General features: G+C 37.5%; 2 protein-coding genes across 2 annotated transcripts; both read right to left on the bottom strand.

The window, feature by feature from the left end:
- Positions 1-4,353: 4,353 nt before the first annotated feature.
- Positions 4,354-7,570, bottom strand: LOC763159. The gene is made up of 2 exons (XM_001199048.4): positions 7,138-7,570; positions 4,354-5,614 (listed from the first exon to the last, which is right to left on the bottom strand). The coding sequence occupies exons 1-2, from the start codon at positions 7,428-7,430 to the stop codon at positions 4,933-4,935; spliced, it is 975 nt and encodes a 324-aa protein (XP_001199048.2). The 5' UTR covers positions 7,431-7,570; the 3' UTR covers positions 4,354-4,932.
- Positions 7,571-10,245: 2,675 nt separating this feature from the next.
- LOC100892712 lies at positions 10,246-20,402 on the bottom strand. The gene is made up of 3 exons (XM_011681539.2): positions 19,834-20,402; positions 18,417-18,560; positions 10,246-11,260 (listed from the first exon to the last, which is right to left on the bottom strand). Exons 1-3 carry the CDS (start codon positions 20,037-20,039, stop codon positions 10,594-10,596), a joined length of 1,017 nt encoding a protein of 338 aa, XP_011679841.1. The 5' UTR covers positions 20,040-20,402; the 3' UTR covers positions 10,246-10,593.
- Between the last annotated feature and the right edge of the window lie 188 nt (positions 20,403-20,590).

Genomic DNA, 20,590 nt, shown 5'->3' with positions numbered 1-20,590 from the left:
AGGGTTGAGGGTTCGAATCCCATTATAATGCGAAAGTCATTGTACATTGCTCAGCATTGCGAGCGTCTGTAAAATGACACTTGGCTGGAATCCGATGACTAGGATAATAATATTTCTTTAAATCTCTTAGAGACGTCATAGAAGTATTAAGCGCTGTATAAAATAAACTATTATTATTGTTGTCGTTGTTATTAACATTTAATGATGTGGGCTCTGCTTGCTAAGTAATATTTGCTTAAGAAATTTGATCACATAATATGAGTATTAAACAAAATTCTTTTCAGTTAGTTGGAAACCATAGTCTAGTGACGTTTGACAAATATGGGGTTAGGACACTGCATAGTCGATGTATATCATTCATTATTTTATATCACACAGAAAACTTTATTCAAGAAAATCGTTTTTGAAAGACTATAATAATCGTTTTTGTCATGTTGTAAAACATTCTTAATCAAAATGTTCTTGTTTACAAAATATTGAAGTAATAAATAGTTTTTTGTTAAAGGTAAGATTTTGCTATTTGATTGTGTAGTATTGTCCTAAAATACTGTGAAAATTTATGAATCCCTTATATGATTTGTTTTCTTTTCATTAAGTAAGTTCCTTGTAAAGTTTTGGTCTTGAAAGTTATAGAAATGTATTAACTTTATCGAAATTCGGTTGCCAGTCTCAGTCGATCCCAATTTGTTACTCGTATAAGTGTGCATGATGCAACCCTAAATAAGAGAAAAATTAGAAGAGTGGGAAAAAACAACGAATGAGAGTTTTCATGACAGCGATAATACTACAAAAATACTCCTCCTTGAAGAGAGAGAGGGGTAGGGGTAGAGAGAGAGAGAGGGGGGGGGGGTAAGGGTAGAGAGATTAGAGAGAGAGAGAGAGAGAGAGAGAGAGGGAGGGAGAGAGAGAGAGAGAGAGAGAGAGAAAGAGAAAAGCTTCGACACACATACACGTTGGCATTTACACTGTTGCCCACAGGCATTCTGATAATTATGGTTTACTCTTGTAGATAAAGTTTTTATCTTTTCAGAACTTTGTAGATTAATTTAAAGAGTCATTGAGAATGATCAGTGAGGTTCTGAAAAAATAATAAACGTTATCTTTTAAAAAATAATCCATATTGTCGAAATCACTTCATAAAAAAATGTAAGCAACAAAATATTCCAACTTTTTGGTCAACATTATAAACAGAAAGACAGTGAACGGAGAGTGGTTAGCCAACTCACTGTTAATTAGAGAGATCACGCGAGAGAAGGGCATGAGGGGTTAAGAGTGACAAGATAGAAGAGAGAGAGAGAGAGAGAGAGAAAGAGAGAAAGAGGAGCAAATACAGAGGGGGAGAGAGAGAGAGAGAGAGAGAATGATATAATGAAAAATAAGCCATATTGTCGCAATCACTTCATAAAAAAATGTAAGCAACAAAATATTCCAACTTTTGGGTCTACATTATAAACAAAAAGACAGTGAACGGAGAGTGGTTAGCCAACTCACTGTTAATTAGAGAGATCACGCGAGAGAAGGGCATGAGGGGTTAAGAGTGACAAGATAAGAGAGAGAGAGAGAAGAGAGAGAGAGAGAGAGAATGATATAATGAAAAATAAGCCATATTGTCGCAATCACTTCATAAAAAAAATGTAAGCAACAAAATATTCCAACTTTTGGGTCAACATTATAAACAAAAAGACAGTGAACGGAGAGTGGTTAGCCAACTCACTGTTGATTAGAGAGACCACGCGAGAGAAGGGCATGAGGGGATAAGAGTGACAAGATAGAAGAGAGAGAGTGAGAGAGAGAGAGAGAGAGAGAGAAGAAGAGAAAATACAGAGGGGAGAGAGAGAGATGATATACAGGAGAAACAAAAACAAAAAAATGTTATTATAGAGGAATACATTACAATAGAGATAGGGAGGGGAGGGCTCGTGTGCTGAAACACCGCTTCATTATAATTCGCACAAAAAACCTGATTGCGATAATAAAAACTGTTTACAAACTTTCTTGCAACCTTTTACGAACCCTGGCGAAACCCCAAATCCGCTACGTCCGCAAGCATTCGCCGCTCAGCGAGGATACCACTTCATACACCCATATTTCTTCATCAATCTATCTCCACCTTTCAAACTACCCTCTCGATGAGGCGGACGTGTCAATGTTAAGGCAAAGATGAAAAAATGTATCATCACACCTTGCAAATTTATGGCCAGTAAATGTAGAACCCCCCCCCCCCCAGGGGCGGATCCACGTAGTGATTTTTCCGGCCCACCCCCCCCCCCCAGCCCCCCAAAACGATAAAAAAAAATAGGATAATAACGTAAAGTTAACCTTTATAAAACAAAAAACAAAAGCGCCCCCCCCCCGCTTATTCGCCGGCTGGCTGAGACGGCACTAAATTTTGTATTAAGATTTGGCTACCCCCCCCCCCCCTTGACGCCGGCTGGATCCTCTGCAGGCGTGGATCCACGGGGGAGGGGGCTGACGGGTCAAAAACAACAAAATAATTATAAAAAAAAAAAAAAAAAAAATCTCACGAATTAGGTCCAACCCCCCCCCCCCCCGCTTATTCACCGACGGCTGAGTCGCAACTAATATTTTCTCACGGATTGGGCCCCCCCCCCCCCTCTTCCCGCCGGCTAGATCCGCCACTGAACCCTCCTCCCCCCCCCCCCCCATCGTTAGATAATTTCAATTTTGAATTTGCCACTAAATATACCACATGAATGACCCTATCTTTAATAAGTCGGAAATAACTGTTCATTTGCCTCTCGAACATTATCTGACACGTAAAAAACCATTTTACATGTGGTTGTTGTACCCTAACCCTAGGTAGGTAAGCATGTCAGAGGTAAAATGCCAGAGGTAGAAATGTGAGAGGTTTTTTAAGAAATAGATGAAACAAGTATGTTTCCTATACCCCCCCCCCTCCCACCTGTTACCCTCTTTTATCAACTTTTATCAAATCCAAACATGCGTTTGAAGCAGTTACTTTTAACATTGAGCCCCTTCTCAAACCATGACCATGCCTTTTCAAGAAGATGAAAATATAAAAGGTTTACGGACAACAAATGGGGACGGAGAGCAATAGCCAAACAAAGGGCAAGACGGAGCCACAGAAGGGAAGATTTCGTTTTGTTTTGTTTTTGTTTTAAAGGCTTAAAAGATGTACCCTGTGATTCATAGCCATGTGGTTCAAGTCGGTGAAAGAAGTAGCCAATAATCGGGCAAAAAGTCACAATTTTGGGGCCGAAGGTAAATAACAGTTAAAGAAAGAAGAAAATAAAGCAGCGCTGAATAATGACAGCAGAAAGTCCTTCGTTATTCTTTTTTCGACAAGCCTTATATAAAACCATTATCAATATTCATGCTTTTGTTTTGATATTTTACCTCTGATATTTTTTCACCAGCCTAGTATAGGCCTACACCTTTCCCATCGTCAGTGCGTATAATCCCTATTGTGTTGTACCTATTATGAGTTACTGACTGACTATATAATAAGCAATTGTGTGCATGTAGAGATACATAAAAGCAAACTAAAAGAAAATTACGTACTTCTTTTTATCTAATTTTATTTAGTATATGCATAAATGATCAACGTGACAGTGGATTCATAGTATACCCCAATGATCATCGTAGTACAAAGCTCTATTTAAGATTTACAGATTAAACTACAGATAGAGAGGAGAGTAATATAGGGGGAAAGAGAGAGAGAGAGAGAGAGAGAGAGAGAGAGAAGGAGAATAAATGAGTGGTTCACATACGCTCATAAAATATACATGGACGATATGTGTATTATATCAGATATTAAATGCATATGACTTATAGTTGCATTGCATTTATACAAGCAAACATTATAGTTTGTACTACATGAGTATTCATATCAATTATATAATAAGAGGTCTCACATGCACGGACCGTTGTTCCCTCGAACATTCCAACCATTGGCATTGTCAGGAACCTATAATATACATGTATATGTATATGTATAAGTACTATTAAGTCATTTATTTTAGGCATTCCATGTACCTCATTTACCTATTTTGTATTGCATGAGTTAAAATTTATTTAGAAAAGTGCTGTATTATGTTCTATATATCTAAATCTTCGGGTGTTTTATGGTACATTGTATTACTATATGCATTATGTCATGTTATTACTAAAATAAAAAAGAGTGTTTCTGCGGGATATATAATTTTCCTTCTGTTTGGTATAAACACTGCATTGTAAATTGATTTATACGGTATATATGTTTACAGAATATTGATATGTTACATTACATTGTGAATTGACTTATATGATGTATATGTTCCTAACAGAATATTGATTGTTACATTACATTGTAAAGTGATTATATGTTTATAAACAGAATATTGATGTACATAAATGAAGTTTAATAAATACAATACAATACATGTACAAGCACTGCTTTTCAACAGGCTCCTAACATTCTAATTAATCTATAATTGAGTATCATTGAGACGCGCTCATACTACATGTATATAAACTCTCTATGTTTTATGTCTGTCTATATTTTTGTGTAAAATGTGGAACAAATAAACTTGAAACTTGAATCGTAACGGACGTGTCGTTCTCGCGGAACTTCCCCCTCTCGGACATTCCGATCGTTGATGAAAGAGACCCAAGGCATCGGTCCACTTTGGCTTTATGAACCTTTGGTCAACTGAAGCCCTCTCTTGCTACTTTGCTACCTCACGAGATAACATTTCACTGTTCATAAACGAAAAACCTCTCTGTAGAGCTACACAGGAAAGGTGACATGAGCATGACCGCGACCATCGACTTCTTTACTATGTTTCAAAAGTCACTACAAAGTATAGAGGGCAATAAATTGATATTACAAAGTTGTAATCACTTTCGTGTTTTTCGCAGCTTTCTTTCTACTCTGTCAGACTAAAAAAGGATAATCTTCTGGGAATGGAGCTAAGGAAGCAGTCTTGTCTGGTACATCGCGTTGTAATACGGCATAGATGTCTCCACCGACGCTCTGACGTCATCAGGAAGATCATCCATAGAAGGAATAGGAGGAGGAGGCAGGAAGTGAGAAGTATGGAAGGCGTTATGGCAGAAGATGCGGATGAACTCGAAATCCTTGACCGGCATGAAAGCACACTTCCAGATATCCGTGATATCTGGATTCGCATCCCAGGAGAGAAGACTATCGTTGTACGGTATCCCGACTGCCTTGCAGTATTTGGAAAGCATCCCAGCCGGGTCAGCAAGCAAATCATCACTCTCCATGACAACCGGAGATGGATCAAGGTTTTCCCGGACGTGGACCCAAAGATCGTGAAGCTCTTTGTACAGCAGATCAGTCAGATTATACTTCTCCGGCACATCGCATCTCAGGTCGAAATCTTGTAGACTTTTCGTGATTTTCTTCCCAGTACCATCCCCGACGTCTTTGAGAACGGCATAGATGACTTTCTTCCAGGAGCTGTAGACCTTTGCTGGGTGACGGAGTAGGAAGGAGTGCTTGTAATTGCTGGATTTGTCTGGGAGGAACCGGAAGTGCTTACTGTCCATGGATTGGGACACGCCCTTGTAAAAGATGACCTTTTTGGTAGGTTCTGGCTTATCGAGCATTGATTTGACCACCGGGTACCTGTAATATTAGCATACAAAATACATATAATCATTTAAATGGTCAGGATAGAACTATTTTTGTTATGGTAGCTACATTGATCATTTCTTCCTTAAAATACCATTCCTAATTTTCCTTTACTTTTATAGGAACATTGAATTAATACAAGTCGAGTATAATGGCTCTTTTTCAAAGTTTATTTCTTTATAATGTACCAAATAAAAATGTGTATTAAGTTATTAATTCTTGCAACACTGCGGGTTACATCTCCGAAACGAACTAATATCATTTTGATGAATGTAACATCACACACGGCTCAGAAAGTTGTTTTTCCTTCTTTCTTCTTTCAACTGTAGGCCTGCATGAATGCGGATTTTAAAGTCCATACAAGTCTAAAAGAAATCATATCACCTCCACTGCACTCTAAATATGTTTACTAATTAAAGCTCTTCATAAGTTCATAGTCATTCACTATCCGATTCATTCTATGCGATTACATTTGGCCGGTTATGACTTTTCTCGTATTGCATACAACTTTGTATGCTATCACATGAGACATGAGCAAACTAGCGCATTTGAAAGAGGTGCAAGGGGCAGGCACGTAGCCACGGGGGGGGGGGGGGGGGGGCACGTGCCCCCCTAAATTTCCAAGATCGTTTGAACTTTATTAGACTCCTTTTTTTACCTCGATCGATTACATGTATGTGCCCCCCCCCCCTCCCCCCCCCAAAAAAAAAAACATCAAATTCTGGCTACGTGCCTGGCAAGGGGGACAATTCCCCCTAACTCTGACACAGAAAAGGGTCAACTTTTTTTGTTCACCCATTAGCACTTTTTTTCTTTTTTTTTCTAAAAAAAAAATTGAGGGGGGATTCGTTTGACCCCCCCCCCCCCCCCCCCCCTGCGTACGCGCCTGGGTCTGTGTAACTTAACTGCATATAGAACACGACTTAATCTATTTTTCTCATTTTAGATCGGTACTCAAGCAAGTTTATTTTGTACGCGACAATATAACGACAATACTCGTGTGCAGAGTGCAGACATGCACCGATCGATCCTCTTCAACGAAGTATGAACTTTTCATAAAACAAGGCATACACTTTTTGCGACAGTTGTTTTTTTCATCTCCAATTTTGCGATTTGTAATATCCCATCTTCTAATGTCGCTCTACTTCTTTCTATATTTCGCTCTGGCTACTCTTTACTCTATATCCCTTATATTTATACCCTCTACACTCCCATACCACCCCGTGTATATATCACCCCTTCTCTCTCTCTCTCTCTCTCCCTCTGTAACACACTCACACTCTCTCTCTCTCTCTCTCTCCCCAGAATAATTATCTGTCTCTCAATACTTCTGCCTTTGTCTCAATCTCGATCTGCATGTTAAACTCTCTGCCCCCTCTCAATTCTCCTTTATCTCTTACTATATATCTCCCTTGCCTCTAGTATGTGCGGCTCTACATCATAATTCATCATTATATACACGTGTATATTACACATTGTTTTGCACACACCACCATGACAACACGCTTTCAACTCACTTGAGCATGTCGAGTTTGACTCGGTCGTCATATTCCTCCTCGCAGATCATCACCGCTGCCTTTTTCCAATCCTCCTCGTCCAGGTTATCGGCATCGTGATCGACCACCTTGCCTACGGTCAGCAGGTCGATTTCTGCCTCGAAAGCGAAGTAGTATGTGTCGAAGAAGATATCGATGTCGGGAACGAAGCTCACGCATTTGCAGAAGACCGATGAGATTGACCTAGGCGTACACCACATCATAACACGGGCCTGCTGACTTGGTGTTGGGCCCGCCATTTTGGAAATGTTCATATATTCGGGATATACACGCACAATTTGCCGCGGAGTCTGCACGAAATATTCCTTCTTATATAGAGAACACAGCTATAGCGTTGGAATAAAGGTAGCTGGGTTAGCCTTGTCGACCTTTATACATGTCTTTGAAACAGGACGTCCCTGGATAATCTCTCTCTCTCTCTCTCTCTCTCATACACCCACACACATACACTGACGCTGAGTCTCTCTCTGTCTGAGTATATTATATATATATATTCATATATCTGTTATTTCTGTCTATGTATATATCTTTATGCGTCTATCTGTCTCTCTCTGTCTCTATCCACCCTCTCTTGCTCTTTATATTCCCCGTTCTCTTTCTCGCTCCCCTGAGCATGGGCCTACTACTGAATGACAATCCTTTTCTCTCACTTCCTCCCGGTAACTGTAAGATAAGAAAAGATAAGATATTTATTCGTCTTTCTTTCAAATGATACATAACATTAGATCATTACTGCCTTACTTCTGTCTTCCTCAGAGCAAATAGAGTCCCTCTCTCTCTCACTGTCTCTCTTTTTTGTTCTCTCTCTCTCTCTCTCTCTCTCTATCTGTCCCTCTCCCTCTCTCTGTCTGTCTCTCTCTCTCCGTCTCTCTCTCTCTCTCTCTGTGCCTCTAACTATTACACGTGTACATACATAACTATAGTCTCCGTTCATTTAATTTGTGCTCGAAAAGGTGTCTCTCTCTCTCTCTCTCTGTCACAGCAATACATGTATATCCTATTTTTCTCCCCACCACATAATCTCTTATCATGTAAAACATGACATGCAGCTGCACTAATGTCCTTTGGCAAGACATTGATCTACATTTGCCACACTCCACCCAGGTGAAGTAAATGGGTACCTGGTAGGAATTTATTCCTTGAAACGCAGCGCGCGTAACAGCTGCACTGCTAAAGCCAGGGTAATTATGCTGCATTATTGTAGAGCGCTTAGAGACTTCTGACAAAGTAAGTGTTAGGCTCTATATAAGCACTGTAATTATTATTATTAAATAGAACATACATTTTTGTACTGAATGCAACTAAAATTCATATTCATAAAGAAAAAAGATTGAATGCCGTATTTTTATGCATTTACTGTGACTCTGTAATGTTTAAGCGCATTTATTTAATTATTTACCCTAACCACTATAGCTGGTGTTTTTAAAAAAAATATTTGTTAAATAAAACCAATTAATTTGATTGCAAGATTATATCGTTAATTATTTTTAAAAATGCAATAAAGTACTCTACTCTATTCCTACTGAAATTATTTTAGTTTTTTCATTGATTCATTTTGTTTTTGTTTTTGTTTTTGTTTTTGTTTTAGGCGCATCTTTTTTAATAATAATAATAATAATAATAATAATAATAATAATAGCCTAATAGTCCACTCCAAATTTTATTAAACCGAAACGGAAATAATAATAATAATAATAATAATAATAATAATAATAATAATAATAATAATAATTCAATATTTTCTTTTTTTTTAATAACAAATAGTGTTATTTTAAAAAGGTATATACTTATGTTTAATTTGATTTTGGATTGCATTATTCAATTTATGTTTTTATACTGTTATTGTAGGCTATTAGGCATGGCTTTCTTGAAAAGCATGTCAACTGGCTTCCAGTGGAACTGAATAAAAACTACCCTGTTGAAAGAAATCATGAAAAAATAAATAAATAAATGATTGTTATTTTTTCGTTAACTGACAATTTTTGTGAAATATTTCAGTCTCTGGCTGTCAAGATAGGGGTAAACACACATTTGCAATTTTCTTCTTCTTTTTTCTTTTCTTTTCTTTCTTCCCACTTTTTATTTAGATACTTGATTTTTTTAAATATACATGACACTCTGTTCTCTTACTGTATATACTTCTATAACAGCGTCATGTACCCCCTTCCCGGCTGCTATCGACTCAAGCATTCAGGCTTATAATAGTTGCCTCTGCATTTATCTTTTTTTTTTCCTTCTTTTTCTTTATGTGTTTTATTGAAACAATAAAAAAAACAATCACAATATTTACAAGTTATTATAAAAAGATTACAAAAAAGCAGTACAGCGTAGATCAAAACCTCACGAAAAGTAGATGTACACTAAGATGCAGGCAGTTGCATGCGCATGTACCTATACAACATTATAAAACAACATTATAAAAAAACAAACTTCCATTTTTGAAAGTGCAATGGCAGTTTGTTTTCTTTTTTGCAATACGATATTCAAGACCTTTATTAATATAATAGTCAATGTAAGTTCTGATACCCTGAAAATTGGGTATTTTACTTTGAAATTTGCATAAATAAATGTAGTATTTAAGCATAATAAATAAATACGTCAAAAACATATCCTTTTCATAGCCAAACATTCTATTGAAACATTCACTACTGTATTAATCTTCTGAATAATAGTTTTAATGGTGTCATCCCAAATGGGTTTTACAGTCTGAAATTCGATGAAAAGATATAGGTAAGTCTTGGGTTCATTATCGCAAAATGAATGGCGAATTCTTTCGTTTAATTTTGAACAAGAAGTTATTTAATGCTATGGCTTCATGAAATAGTTTGAAATAGAATGAACGAATGCAAGTGCTTATAGAACATTTGAAATTATCAATATGAATCTTGTCCCAATTAACAGGGTTAGGGTCTGAAAGTTCTTTCCAGAATGTTAATTTCTTTTCGGAAACGTGTGGCTGTAGAATGACATAATAAACATAGGCCTATTTGGGATTTACCACCATAAAGTTTCAAGTTTTCAATTATATATATATATATATATATATATATATATATTTTGCATTTCAGTTTTAACAGTTTACGGAAATCAATTATATTATATGCTATCATTGTTAATTGAGTATTTTTTAATTTTTTGTATTAAGTGCAGAAACATCTGCAAAAATAGATTAAAAATACAGTTAATGCAATGGAGTGCAGTAGACCTTTCTGGAAGTATAACCTCAGACACTAATACGCACTGCCACTGGGACAGTAACTAAAAGATATCATTAAATCATGCACACAAGGGAGGAGGGCTTTTCTTGTTACACATTTTAAACCCGGGCACTGTTTGCATCTCTCACATCAGCACAAAACGATTGATTTTAAACTAAAGCAAAATCATCACTATGAGGTGAACTGCGGACCTATGCGTTTAAATTCGAGAGTCATACATTTCTTGATAGTAAGGCATGACTGCTTCGACACATTCTTTCACATCTTCAGTCAGACTATCCATTTCTGTGAGAGGGGAAGGAGGGAAGAAGTGTGTGGTATTAAAAGAATTCTTGCAATAAATTCGGATAAACTCAAAATCATTGGAAGGGGAAAAAGCGCTTATCCAACTGTTTGTGGTATCTGGACTTTCAGGCCACTTAAGTAGGTTATCCGAGTAGGGGATTCCAACCGCGGTGCAAAACCGGGGTAGCATTGTGGCCGGGTCGGATAAGAGATCGTCGCTGTCCAAGACAACCGGATTCGGATCGTAATTCAGCTTGACGTGTAACCAGAGATCATAGAGCTCTTTGAAGAAGTGTCCAGGTGGTGCATATACTACCGGCAAATCCTTAACTATGTGGAAAGATTCTGACCTTGTTCCATTTGGTTCCGAACCGTTCGGATCCTGATCCAGGTCCAACATTACTTTTCGCCAAGATGCGAATACCTTCCTCGGATGCCGGAGCAGAAAAACGTGTCGGTAACCGCATGATTTGTCGGGCAGGAATTGGTAGCGACCATCAATGCAATAAGCCATATCTTTTAAGAATACCACTTCTTTTTCCGGATCTGGGTTTTCCAACAGCTCTTTAATGTAAGGGTACCTGAAAAGGGATAAAAAACCGAAACAAACATAAATTATGCCTGATATATGTAGGCCTTTTTGAGCCTTGATCATATTATTCATAAGGATTTTGCGCATTATCATAAAACATTATACATATTGTTATTATTGTTATCAATATTATCATTACCATTGTTATTGTTATATTTGTTTTTAATTGATTTCATTATTATTCCCATTATCTAACACGATTGTAAAAACTTTCGGCAAATCAGTTTGAAGCCATTTCAATAGCCTTGTCCGTCACCAATTGAAATGTGAGAAATTTGCAACAATGACGTACCCCTCCGGAGTCCGGACAACTATAATAATTATATGGAATGTACAATAACTAGGGTATACCTGAATTGCCCTTGGCTTGATTTCTCGAAGTCTTTGCGATCGTGATTGTGCTTCAATATCGCTAGCATATTTTTTTGTTTTAAAGGTACTATGTCCCATTTGCAGGCCAAAAAAATGAAAAAGCTTAATTCCAACTGCATTTAAAAGATAATACTAATTTAGAACTTCCCTAAAAAGGTGGGGCTTGAAAATGTCTTCAATTGGGAAAATAACGACTATTAGTTGTCAAATCGACTTTACGGCTATAGAGCCCAAAAATAATAGTTTTGATTTTCAGACAATTGTACCGAATGGTCATACGTTTTATGCTGAGCAAAGATTCAATCAGTTTAATCTTGGCCATCACAAGAAGTAGGTTATTGATGTAGACAAATGCTCATGTACCCTTTACAACTCTTTTCATGTATGTTATTACCAAAGAAGAAAAAAAAGCCAGTCAGTCACTCAATAGTGTCTGACAGTGAAGTCTAGCAAGTAAACGGATTTCCTTGCATAATTTGAATATGAGGACACTGCTAACGTTTAAATTTCACAGCTAGGACATACATGACATATTCATACTTCCTGCAAAGTTCTACAGAATTTGAGGTTGGCTGCAAAAGGGACATAGTACCTTTAAATGATATTTTATTTCCATCCTCGTAATTTCACATAACAAGAAATTCACATAACAAGAAATTATCAAAATAAGCAATATAAAACAAGATTTTTGATACAAGACACTTCATGAACATAGAAAAAATCTCAGATTCTACACGATTTCACATTTTCTTTCTTTCATGTAACAGTGTATAATCAAAATAACAGTTGAGGAAGGTTTAAAGTTACATAGTACCATCCTGTCACACACTCTCACACCAACAAACCGGTAGGCACTTTTTAGGCGACTCTGACGTGAGGCGGAAGTGAATTCACAGTAAAGGTCACACGAAGCCTAATAAATATTCATGAGGCAAATGTTACTGATGGTCACACACACTCATCTCACTCTACGTTCGCCTCACCTCACTGTATGTTCGCCACATAGTAAAACCAACAGGACTCTGTCTTTGTTTGCATAATTGAATTGTTTTAAATTCTATATTCTAAAGAAGGCCCTATTATTTTCATTAAATTCGTGTTGCGCGCAATAATTTTACGTTCACTCTTGCTAAATAAAATGCTTCATTAAGATAAATAACGTTGATTGTTTTAATTCAGTATAATTATGGTACATCATTCTACGTTCGCCTCACCTCACTGTATACGTTCGCCACATAATTCTCTCACATGCCAACATGATTTATAGTTTGCATTGAATTGTTTTTTAATTATATAGTCCAGATTAATAGGCCTATAGGAATATAATTATTGTGCCAAATCTCATGTTAGTGACCTGTAAAGAAATCATTAAGAGAAGTGAAACATAAATGTTTTAATTTCTTATAGGCCTGGTACCTCACTCTACGTTCGCCTCACCTCACTGTACGTTCGCCACATAATTCTATCTAAGGTAATCCCACATGATTTTGTTTGAATTGAATTGTTTTTAATTCTATAGTTCCCAATTAATAGGCCTATAGGAATGTAATTATTGTGCAAAATCTTATGTTAAAACCTGAATACAGAAGAGAAAAATGGAACATAAATGTTTTAATTCACGTAGGACCTACATACCTCACTCTACGTTCGCCTCACCTCATTGTAAGTTCGCCACATCATTCTCTCTACCGTTCAACATGATTTTGTTTGCATTTAATTGTTTTTAATTCTTTATTGGCCGGATTAATAGAACTATAGGAATATAATTATTGTGCCAAATCTCAGAACCTTAATATCTAATAAATGAAACATTCATGTTTTAATTATATATGCCTACATCACTCTACATTCGCCACATAATTCTCTTTATCCAGGCATGACCTAATTGTTTGCGTTGAAATGTTTTGAATTATATAGTCCAGATTTAGTTATAGGCCTATGATAAGTATAAATGCATGTTGTGTATTCTTCTTTTTCTACATACTTGTATTGAGGGTAGCTGCCCTCATGGGGCGTCTCTAAGGGGGATGTGCGGGGTGCGACCACCACCCCCCCCCCCCCCCCCCACAAGCACATTTATTAAATCTCTGCCAAGATTCGCTGAAAGACTTTCAGTTCAGGTTACAGTTTTAGGTGTGCCAAAAGTTTTTATTATAATGTGTATTGTGTATGTATTATGTATAAAGAAATGTGTCTTTCTTGTACAATCTAAAGCAGCCCCCAACCCCCACCCCACAAAAAATCTCTCCTTGTTTAGTTTGTAAGATAAACAAAAGGAAAGGTTTCTGGTTGTTTAGTGTTAAAAGGTTCTATGGAAATATCAAAGTGATGTCCCTAATATGTATATATACTATTTGTGATGAGGGAAATGCTTGGGGTGGGGTCATATACTTACCTAATGTAAAATACAGGGATGTGCCTCTCTAATACATGAGATGAGAACAAGTTTGGTGTGATAGTTTGGTGTGATGCTTTAATAAAACAAAAATACATCATATTTCGTTCAAAGAACAGGAGAGTTCCCGGAGACATTAATGACATTTCTGTTAACAACATAGTCCTTCAACGTGTACATTCACTATCCTTTCTTGGTGTTACTATAGACGAATTCCTGGACTGGAAGACCCACATTAAAAATGTAACTTTGAAAGTATCTGGCAGCATTGGAGTATCATCAAAATTAAAATTTACCGTTCCCCAAAATGTTCTAATGTTATTATACAACCCGATAGTATTACCCCATTTATCTTACTGCAATATAGTGTGGGGAAATTGATATTTATCTCATCTAAATAAAATGGAAATACTTCAAAAGAGGGCGATTCGAATTTTAACATATTCAATGTATAATTCTCATACGAGACTATTATTTAGCAGAATGAAGATTCTTCCTGTCCAAGAACTAATATCACTTAATACTTGTATATTAATTTTATGTTTCATTTCCACACTGGTAATCTTCCACACATTTTTCAAAACATGTTTATTAGAAATTCATCCGTTCATTCACATAACACAAGGCAAAAAATGTTATTACACAAACCCCCTGTACGTACTACCCATGCACTGAAATCATTAAGAAATGTGGGAATAAGCAAATGGAATGATTTAAACGAGGATATAAGATCAAGTTCAACTTTGTCTAGGTTTAAAGTTTTGTGCAAAGGGGAACTATTTATTAATTTGTAAAACTGGGTAGGACTATAAGTTTTAATATCACATTTCGCATTTTTCATGTGTTTCCTCTTCTTCCTTTTTATTTTAAATATTCTACTCTCTTCTTCTCTATCTCTCTCTCTCTCTCTCTCTCTCTTATAATATGCTTTAAACTACATTGCATTGTGTGTGTGGGTGTGTGTGTGTGTGTGTGTGTGCGTGTGTGTGAGAGTGAGTATGGCTGAGTGTGTTTGCAAGATATTTGTAATTGTTTTGTAATAAGTATGAATATACATGTATCTCTTTTTTTGTTTTGCTTGTTATAGCATGTTTTTATTATACAGTATGTATTTAATTTGTTAATGGGCCCCATTTACAAGCTCTGCTTCTCAGGGGTTCATAGCCTGTCATCATATTATAATTATTGTTCCAGTACAAGGCAGTGTCATTGTAAATTGTTTTTAATGATTGGCTGAATACATTGAAATTGAATTGAATTATGAATAGAGAGAATATGAGTGGCGAATGTAGAGTGAGGTGAGGTGAACGTAGAGTGAGGTGTAGGCCTTTAGTAAATGTAAACATCTACTTCTGTATATTTAGGTCCTAATATGAGATTCGACACAATTAATATATTCATATAGGCCTACTAATCTGGACTATATAATTCAAAAACAATCAATGCAAACTAAATTATGTTGGATTTTTTAGTGTTAGAGAATTATTTGGCGAACGTACAGTGAGGTGAGGCGAACGTAAAGTGAGGTGTAGGCCTTTAGTAAATGTAAACATCTACTTCTGTATATTTAGGTCCTAATATGAGATTCGACACAATTAAAATATTCATATAGGCCTACTAATCTGGACTATATAATTCAAAAACAATTCAATGCAAACTAAATTATGTTGGATTTTTTAGTGTGAGAGAATTATTTGGCGAACGTACAGTGAGGTGAGGCGAACGTAAAGTGAGGTGTAGGCCTATATACAGTGAATTAAAGCATTTATGTTTCTTTTCCCTTAATGACTTCTGTGTTTAGGTTTTAACATGAGATTTTGCACAATAATTATATTCCTATAGGCCTATTAATCGGTGACTATAGAATTCAAAACAATTCAATGCAAACTAAATCATGTTGGATTTATGTGACGAACGTATAGTGAGGTGAGGCGAACGTAGAATGAGGTGTCATCATAGAGATATATACTTAATAGTATATATCTCTATGGGTGTCATATACTGAATTAAAACAATCAACGTTGAATTTTATTTAGCAAGAGTAATTATTGCTCGCAACACGTACGAATTTAGGGCTTTCTTTAGAATATAGAATTTAAAACAATTCAATTATGCAAACAAAGACAGAGTCCTGTTGGATTTACTATGTGGCGAACATACAGTGAGGTGAGGCGAACGTAGAGTGAGATGAGTGTGTGTGACCATTAGTAACATTTGCCTCATGAATATTTATTAGGCTTCGTGTGACCTTTACTGTGAATTCACTTCCGCCTCACGTCAGAGTCGCCTAAAAAGTGCCTACCCAACAAACCCAATGAATTCGATTGCATATGGCTCCGAATAGTCTCATTGGACAACGCCCCCTATCGTCAGAGTCCAGCAGCCTAACATGTTAGCCTACTGACTTTTACCCCCCAAAATCGTTAAAAATTCATTAAAAAAGCACATCCATCCGACATACGTTGAAACTAGCTCTTTCATTTGAACCCTCATGTCCCATTAACTTTTCAAAGTTCCCCCACCGTAATTTGGTCAAAATAGGTCGCTAGCTCGCAATTGCCTATATAACACATGTGAAACAAGTCGAACTTTGGACGCAAATTGCCACGCGATTGTAAGGTTATAGGTCAAGCACACGAAGGATAAGAAGCATGAATTATCATAGATCAGTTCTGATCGGTTCATTATGTCCATTTCAGCCAACCCCCCCCCCCCCACCGTAATTTTTCCATTTAGTATAGGCAAGCATTTTGCCGACGTAAGCAAAAAAATGAATTTTCACGATTATTTACAGAGGGACGAAATTGTGCACCACATCAAACTCCCCTACTTTAAGTCAAGTATTTCAATGTATTGTGTAGTTTGGTAGGTTTATTTTAATAACTGTTTAATTATCAGATATCATTGATAGTTTAAAGATGTGGAAAATATTCTTGTATTCTATATTTAGCAAAGCAATCTCACATACAAATTCACTACCAAGTGTCGTCTAAACCGCCGATTGCCGTCTGCTATGTACGTCCAGCGAGTGAAAATGAGACAACCGTAGCAATATGGTCTATTGCTAGTTCTATATATGCCCTGTTAGGGTGGTCTTTTTTCTTCTTTTTCCACTGATTCTACGGAATATCCGAGTGATTTGAATAGGGCCATCGGAACGGCTTGAGGATGAACTGGACTTTGGACTCAAGAGTTAGACAGTACAAACATGCCACCGTCGGAGACCCTACTTATTTGTCAAAAGCTTATTTGTCAAAACCTAATTTCTATTTGTCCAAGCTTGAAAAATGCCATATACAGATATAACAGAGGTATTAGTATAATTTATAGATATTGGGGGGGGGGGGGGTGGTTAGAGGGATGTTAGGCCCAATAGCGGGGCGCCATGCAGTGAGGGATTATAATAGAGGTGTGATGGTATGTAGAGTTGTGGTGCGCTAGTAGATACGTCACTGGACAATGGATCAGGCATGGTGTGCGGTTCGATTCCCTACGACACTTACGCCCTTTGGCAAGACATTAATCTACATTTAACGCTCTCCTCCCAGGTTTATCTTCAAGTTTCAAGTTCAAGTTCATTCGACTTTCTCCCAACAATAAGATCATATACAGCAGTTAAAGTAACGCATACAGCCGTTTACAGGTATTAATGAATTAATATGGAGTGCATGAGAACATAAGAACAGCATGTATATTTAATATGGGTACATATGGGGTACTAGGTATAAATCTATTCATTGAACAGCGCATCAGGGCAGCTGTGCTCACTCAACTTGACTCAAGGTAGGGTATAACCATGAACCCTGGTATAACACTAGTCAGGGGCGGCGATCCGAGGGTGGGTGCGGGGGGGGGGGGACCGTTGTCCCCCTCATTTTTTTTTAGGGGGGAATCGTCTCCCACCCGGAATATTAGAAAAAGTGCAAAAAATAAATGTATAGCAAATACTGAATAAAGACTGCAACACATCTTTAGGATCTGGAACGAAAAAAAAAATCTTATCGCCCCCACGCAAAATATCATTCGAAAGGTACAAGTAAATATTCTAGAAAATATGTATTCCGTTGGTATAGTAAGAGTGAAGTGTAAAAAAAAGTATATTGCTTGTTTTTATACTTTAGTTTTGCAAAGGAATGTAATTTTTTAACTTAACAATAAAATTTCAAAAAACCTGTGATCATTGCCGTAACCTTCGCCCCACTCGTTCACTAAGGTCCCTCGTCCCTCGCATTTAGCCCCCCCCCCCCCGATCATGAAAAGAAATCGCCCCCTGACAATAATATTTTGTAGGCGGTGATATAGATCATCTTCTGGTTTGGCCCGTAGTTAACATGAATAACAAGGGTTACAATCACTTGATGCTACTGTGAGGACTCACTTCATCTGGTCGAAGTCTGGTTTGCCCTCTTTGCTACAATCACCACCGCTGATCATGTTTGCAGTCGTCCACCAGTCCTTCATCTCGACATCATCGTATGACTTCATCGACGACGGATCAATGTTGATCCCTATGCTCTTCAACCTATACGCATGGGAAATTGATAAACCGTAGAATATATCAGAAGTATATATATAGGACATATACACAGGGGCGGATCCAGGATCCAGGATTTCTCGGGGGGGGGGGGGGGAGGGAGCCCCAAATTTGAAATCAATTCAAAATTTAGTATCCTGCTGAAATTTGAAATCGTGACGGCCGATATTTCGCTCAGTGAGGGGGGGGGGGGGGGGGTCTTTTTGCCCTTTTTTTGCCCCCGGAAATTCGAAAATCGAGCCGGTCAATATTTCACTTAACATCCCTCCCTCCTTGAGCAAAAAAAAAAAAATCTGATCACAATTTATATTTTTACTTTTTTTGGGGGGGGGTGGCCCGCTCGCCCCCCCCCCATGTATCCGCGCCTGCATATACATAAATACATATATTTATACAATCGGACATGGTAGGTCTCAGTCTCACAGGCGGCCCAAAACTCTTCGTCGCGTCCGGAGAGAGCAAATTTTTATTGGCCTTTGATGGCGGACGAACGAGAAAAAATAATTTTTTGAAAAGACAAGAAAAGAAAGAAAGAAGGGTAATTCAATTTGTGTATATTACCTGGTCAAACATCGCCGCGGGGGCACTTTTATTTTTTCGATACTTAATGTGAGTTCAAGATAATTATGAGAGATTGAGTTCATTGTTGGGGGTATGTGCCCCTACCCCGCCCGTACTACTCCTGGACTTGTAACCTTATGAAATGCATATTTATATAATTCATAATCGAAGGCATTTATGCAGAGAAACGCAATACTAAAGATGATCGTAACAAAGGCATGGCTGTACGAAAATGTGATGCCTCCGCCATTGAAAAGTTGTGAATGCGTCTTACATCCCTATTCCTGAGCTCCTACAAAGGTTAGTTGCTAGTAAAAGAAAAAAAATTGTCTTCGATCTTCAAAAAAAAAAAATAAGTGCGGGGAGGGGGATGACATTTCCCTCTCTTTTGCGTAATTTAAGGATTTAAAAGGGGCAACGTAATGCCCACGCCCCCCCCCCACCGATCGCAAGAGATGTCTGTATAGAGTTCGAATGAGTTGATAAGTTTGATTACTTTTCTCAAGAATGCCAGCTACCAATGATGTCACTTCAATGGCTGAGTTTATGTTGAAAAGCAACATTTCAAACCACATGTTGTTTCGCTCAAATACAAAGTATTTAAAAATCAATTAGGGCCTATACTTGAAATGAACATAATTATCGAGTATAACAAAAATATATATGGGATCTTATACAACGTCATGTATCACTTAATTACCTTTCTATGGCCTCGTTGCAGAAGTAGTATGGTTCAAAGAATACCTGCGTTTTCGGCACAAAACTCAGACATTTAGTTAAAATGGTCGACGTTGTCCTGGGCGTACACCAGAGCATTACTCGAGCCTGGTGGCTAGAATCCGTGGTCGTTGATCGGATTCCGGAGGTCGCCGATGTTGAGTTTGATGAGGACTGTGGTTCAGCCATGTTTTACCAAATCAAAATAGATTTTATACACTTGCTATATGCTAGAAACTTAAGTGAATGCGATCCGCTGTACAACATTCCAGAATCGGCAATATTGTAGTGGGTTCGTCTATATAGCGCTCAGGTCGGTCGGATTCTGCACACCAGGGCCTTTGATATCAATAGCAAGTTACAAGCTACTGTTATAAGCTTCTGAAACCATGGCATCTGATTGGCTAAGAGCACATTTGTCATAGAAATTTAGCTGTTATTATAGATAACAAGTTTTATGATATGGGCCCCTGGCACTCTACAACTATCATTACTTCGACTTTAACATGGCTGCTACCGGGGGCTGCTATAAATGGCGCACCAGACGTTTTTTTTTTTTTTTTTTGGGGGGGCGGAGTTAGGGTAGCCGCCCCCAAGTAAGGAGTTAAAGTTCCGATGTTCGGGCAATCACTAGAGCTCCTATAGGGCTGATATCGAGCGAGGTGCTCGAATGTACAATATTAAGGATGCTTTAAAATGACCATGATGACGTTTTAATTCTACATAATCACAGTCTAATA

Source organism: Strongylocentrotus purpuratus, unplaced genomic scaffold, assembly GCF_000002235.5.
Source record: "Strongylocentrotus purpuratus isolate Spur 01 unplaced genomic scaffold, Spur_5.0 spur5_scaffold_7, whole genome shotgun sequence".
Taxonomy (NCBI): domain Eukaryota; kingdom Metazoa; phylum Echinodermata; class Echinoidea; order Camarodonta; family Strongylocentrotidae; genus Strongylocentrotus; species Strongylocentrotus purpuratus.
Note: the sequence above shows the minus strand (reverse complement) of the source record. Positions and strands in the feature narration are given on the sequence as shown.

Bases quoted from the DNA above. Each gene is read 5' to 3' on its own strand.
- LOC763159 (XM_001199048.4), bottom strand. From the start codon at position 7,430: ATGAACATTTCCAAAATGGCGGGCCCAACACCAAGTCAGCAGGCCCGT. The intron at 5,615-7,137 runs GTGAGTTGAAAG...CTAATATTACAG, and splicing joins GTCAAACTCGACATGCTCAA to GTACCCGGTGGTCAAATCAA.
- LOC100892712 (XM_011681539.2), bottom strand. From the start codon at position 20,039: ATGGCTGAACCACAGTCCTCATCAAACTCAACATCGGCGACCTCCGGA. The intron at 18,561-19,833 runs GTAATTAAGTGA...CCATGCGTATAG, and splicing joins TGCAACGAGGCCATAGAAAG to GTTGAAGAGCATAGGGATCA. The intron at 11,261-18,416 runs GTGAGTCCTCAC...ATCCCTTTTCAG, and splicing joins CCAGACTTCGACCAGATGAA to GTACCCTTACATTAAAGAGC.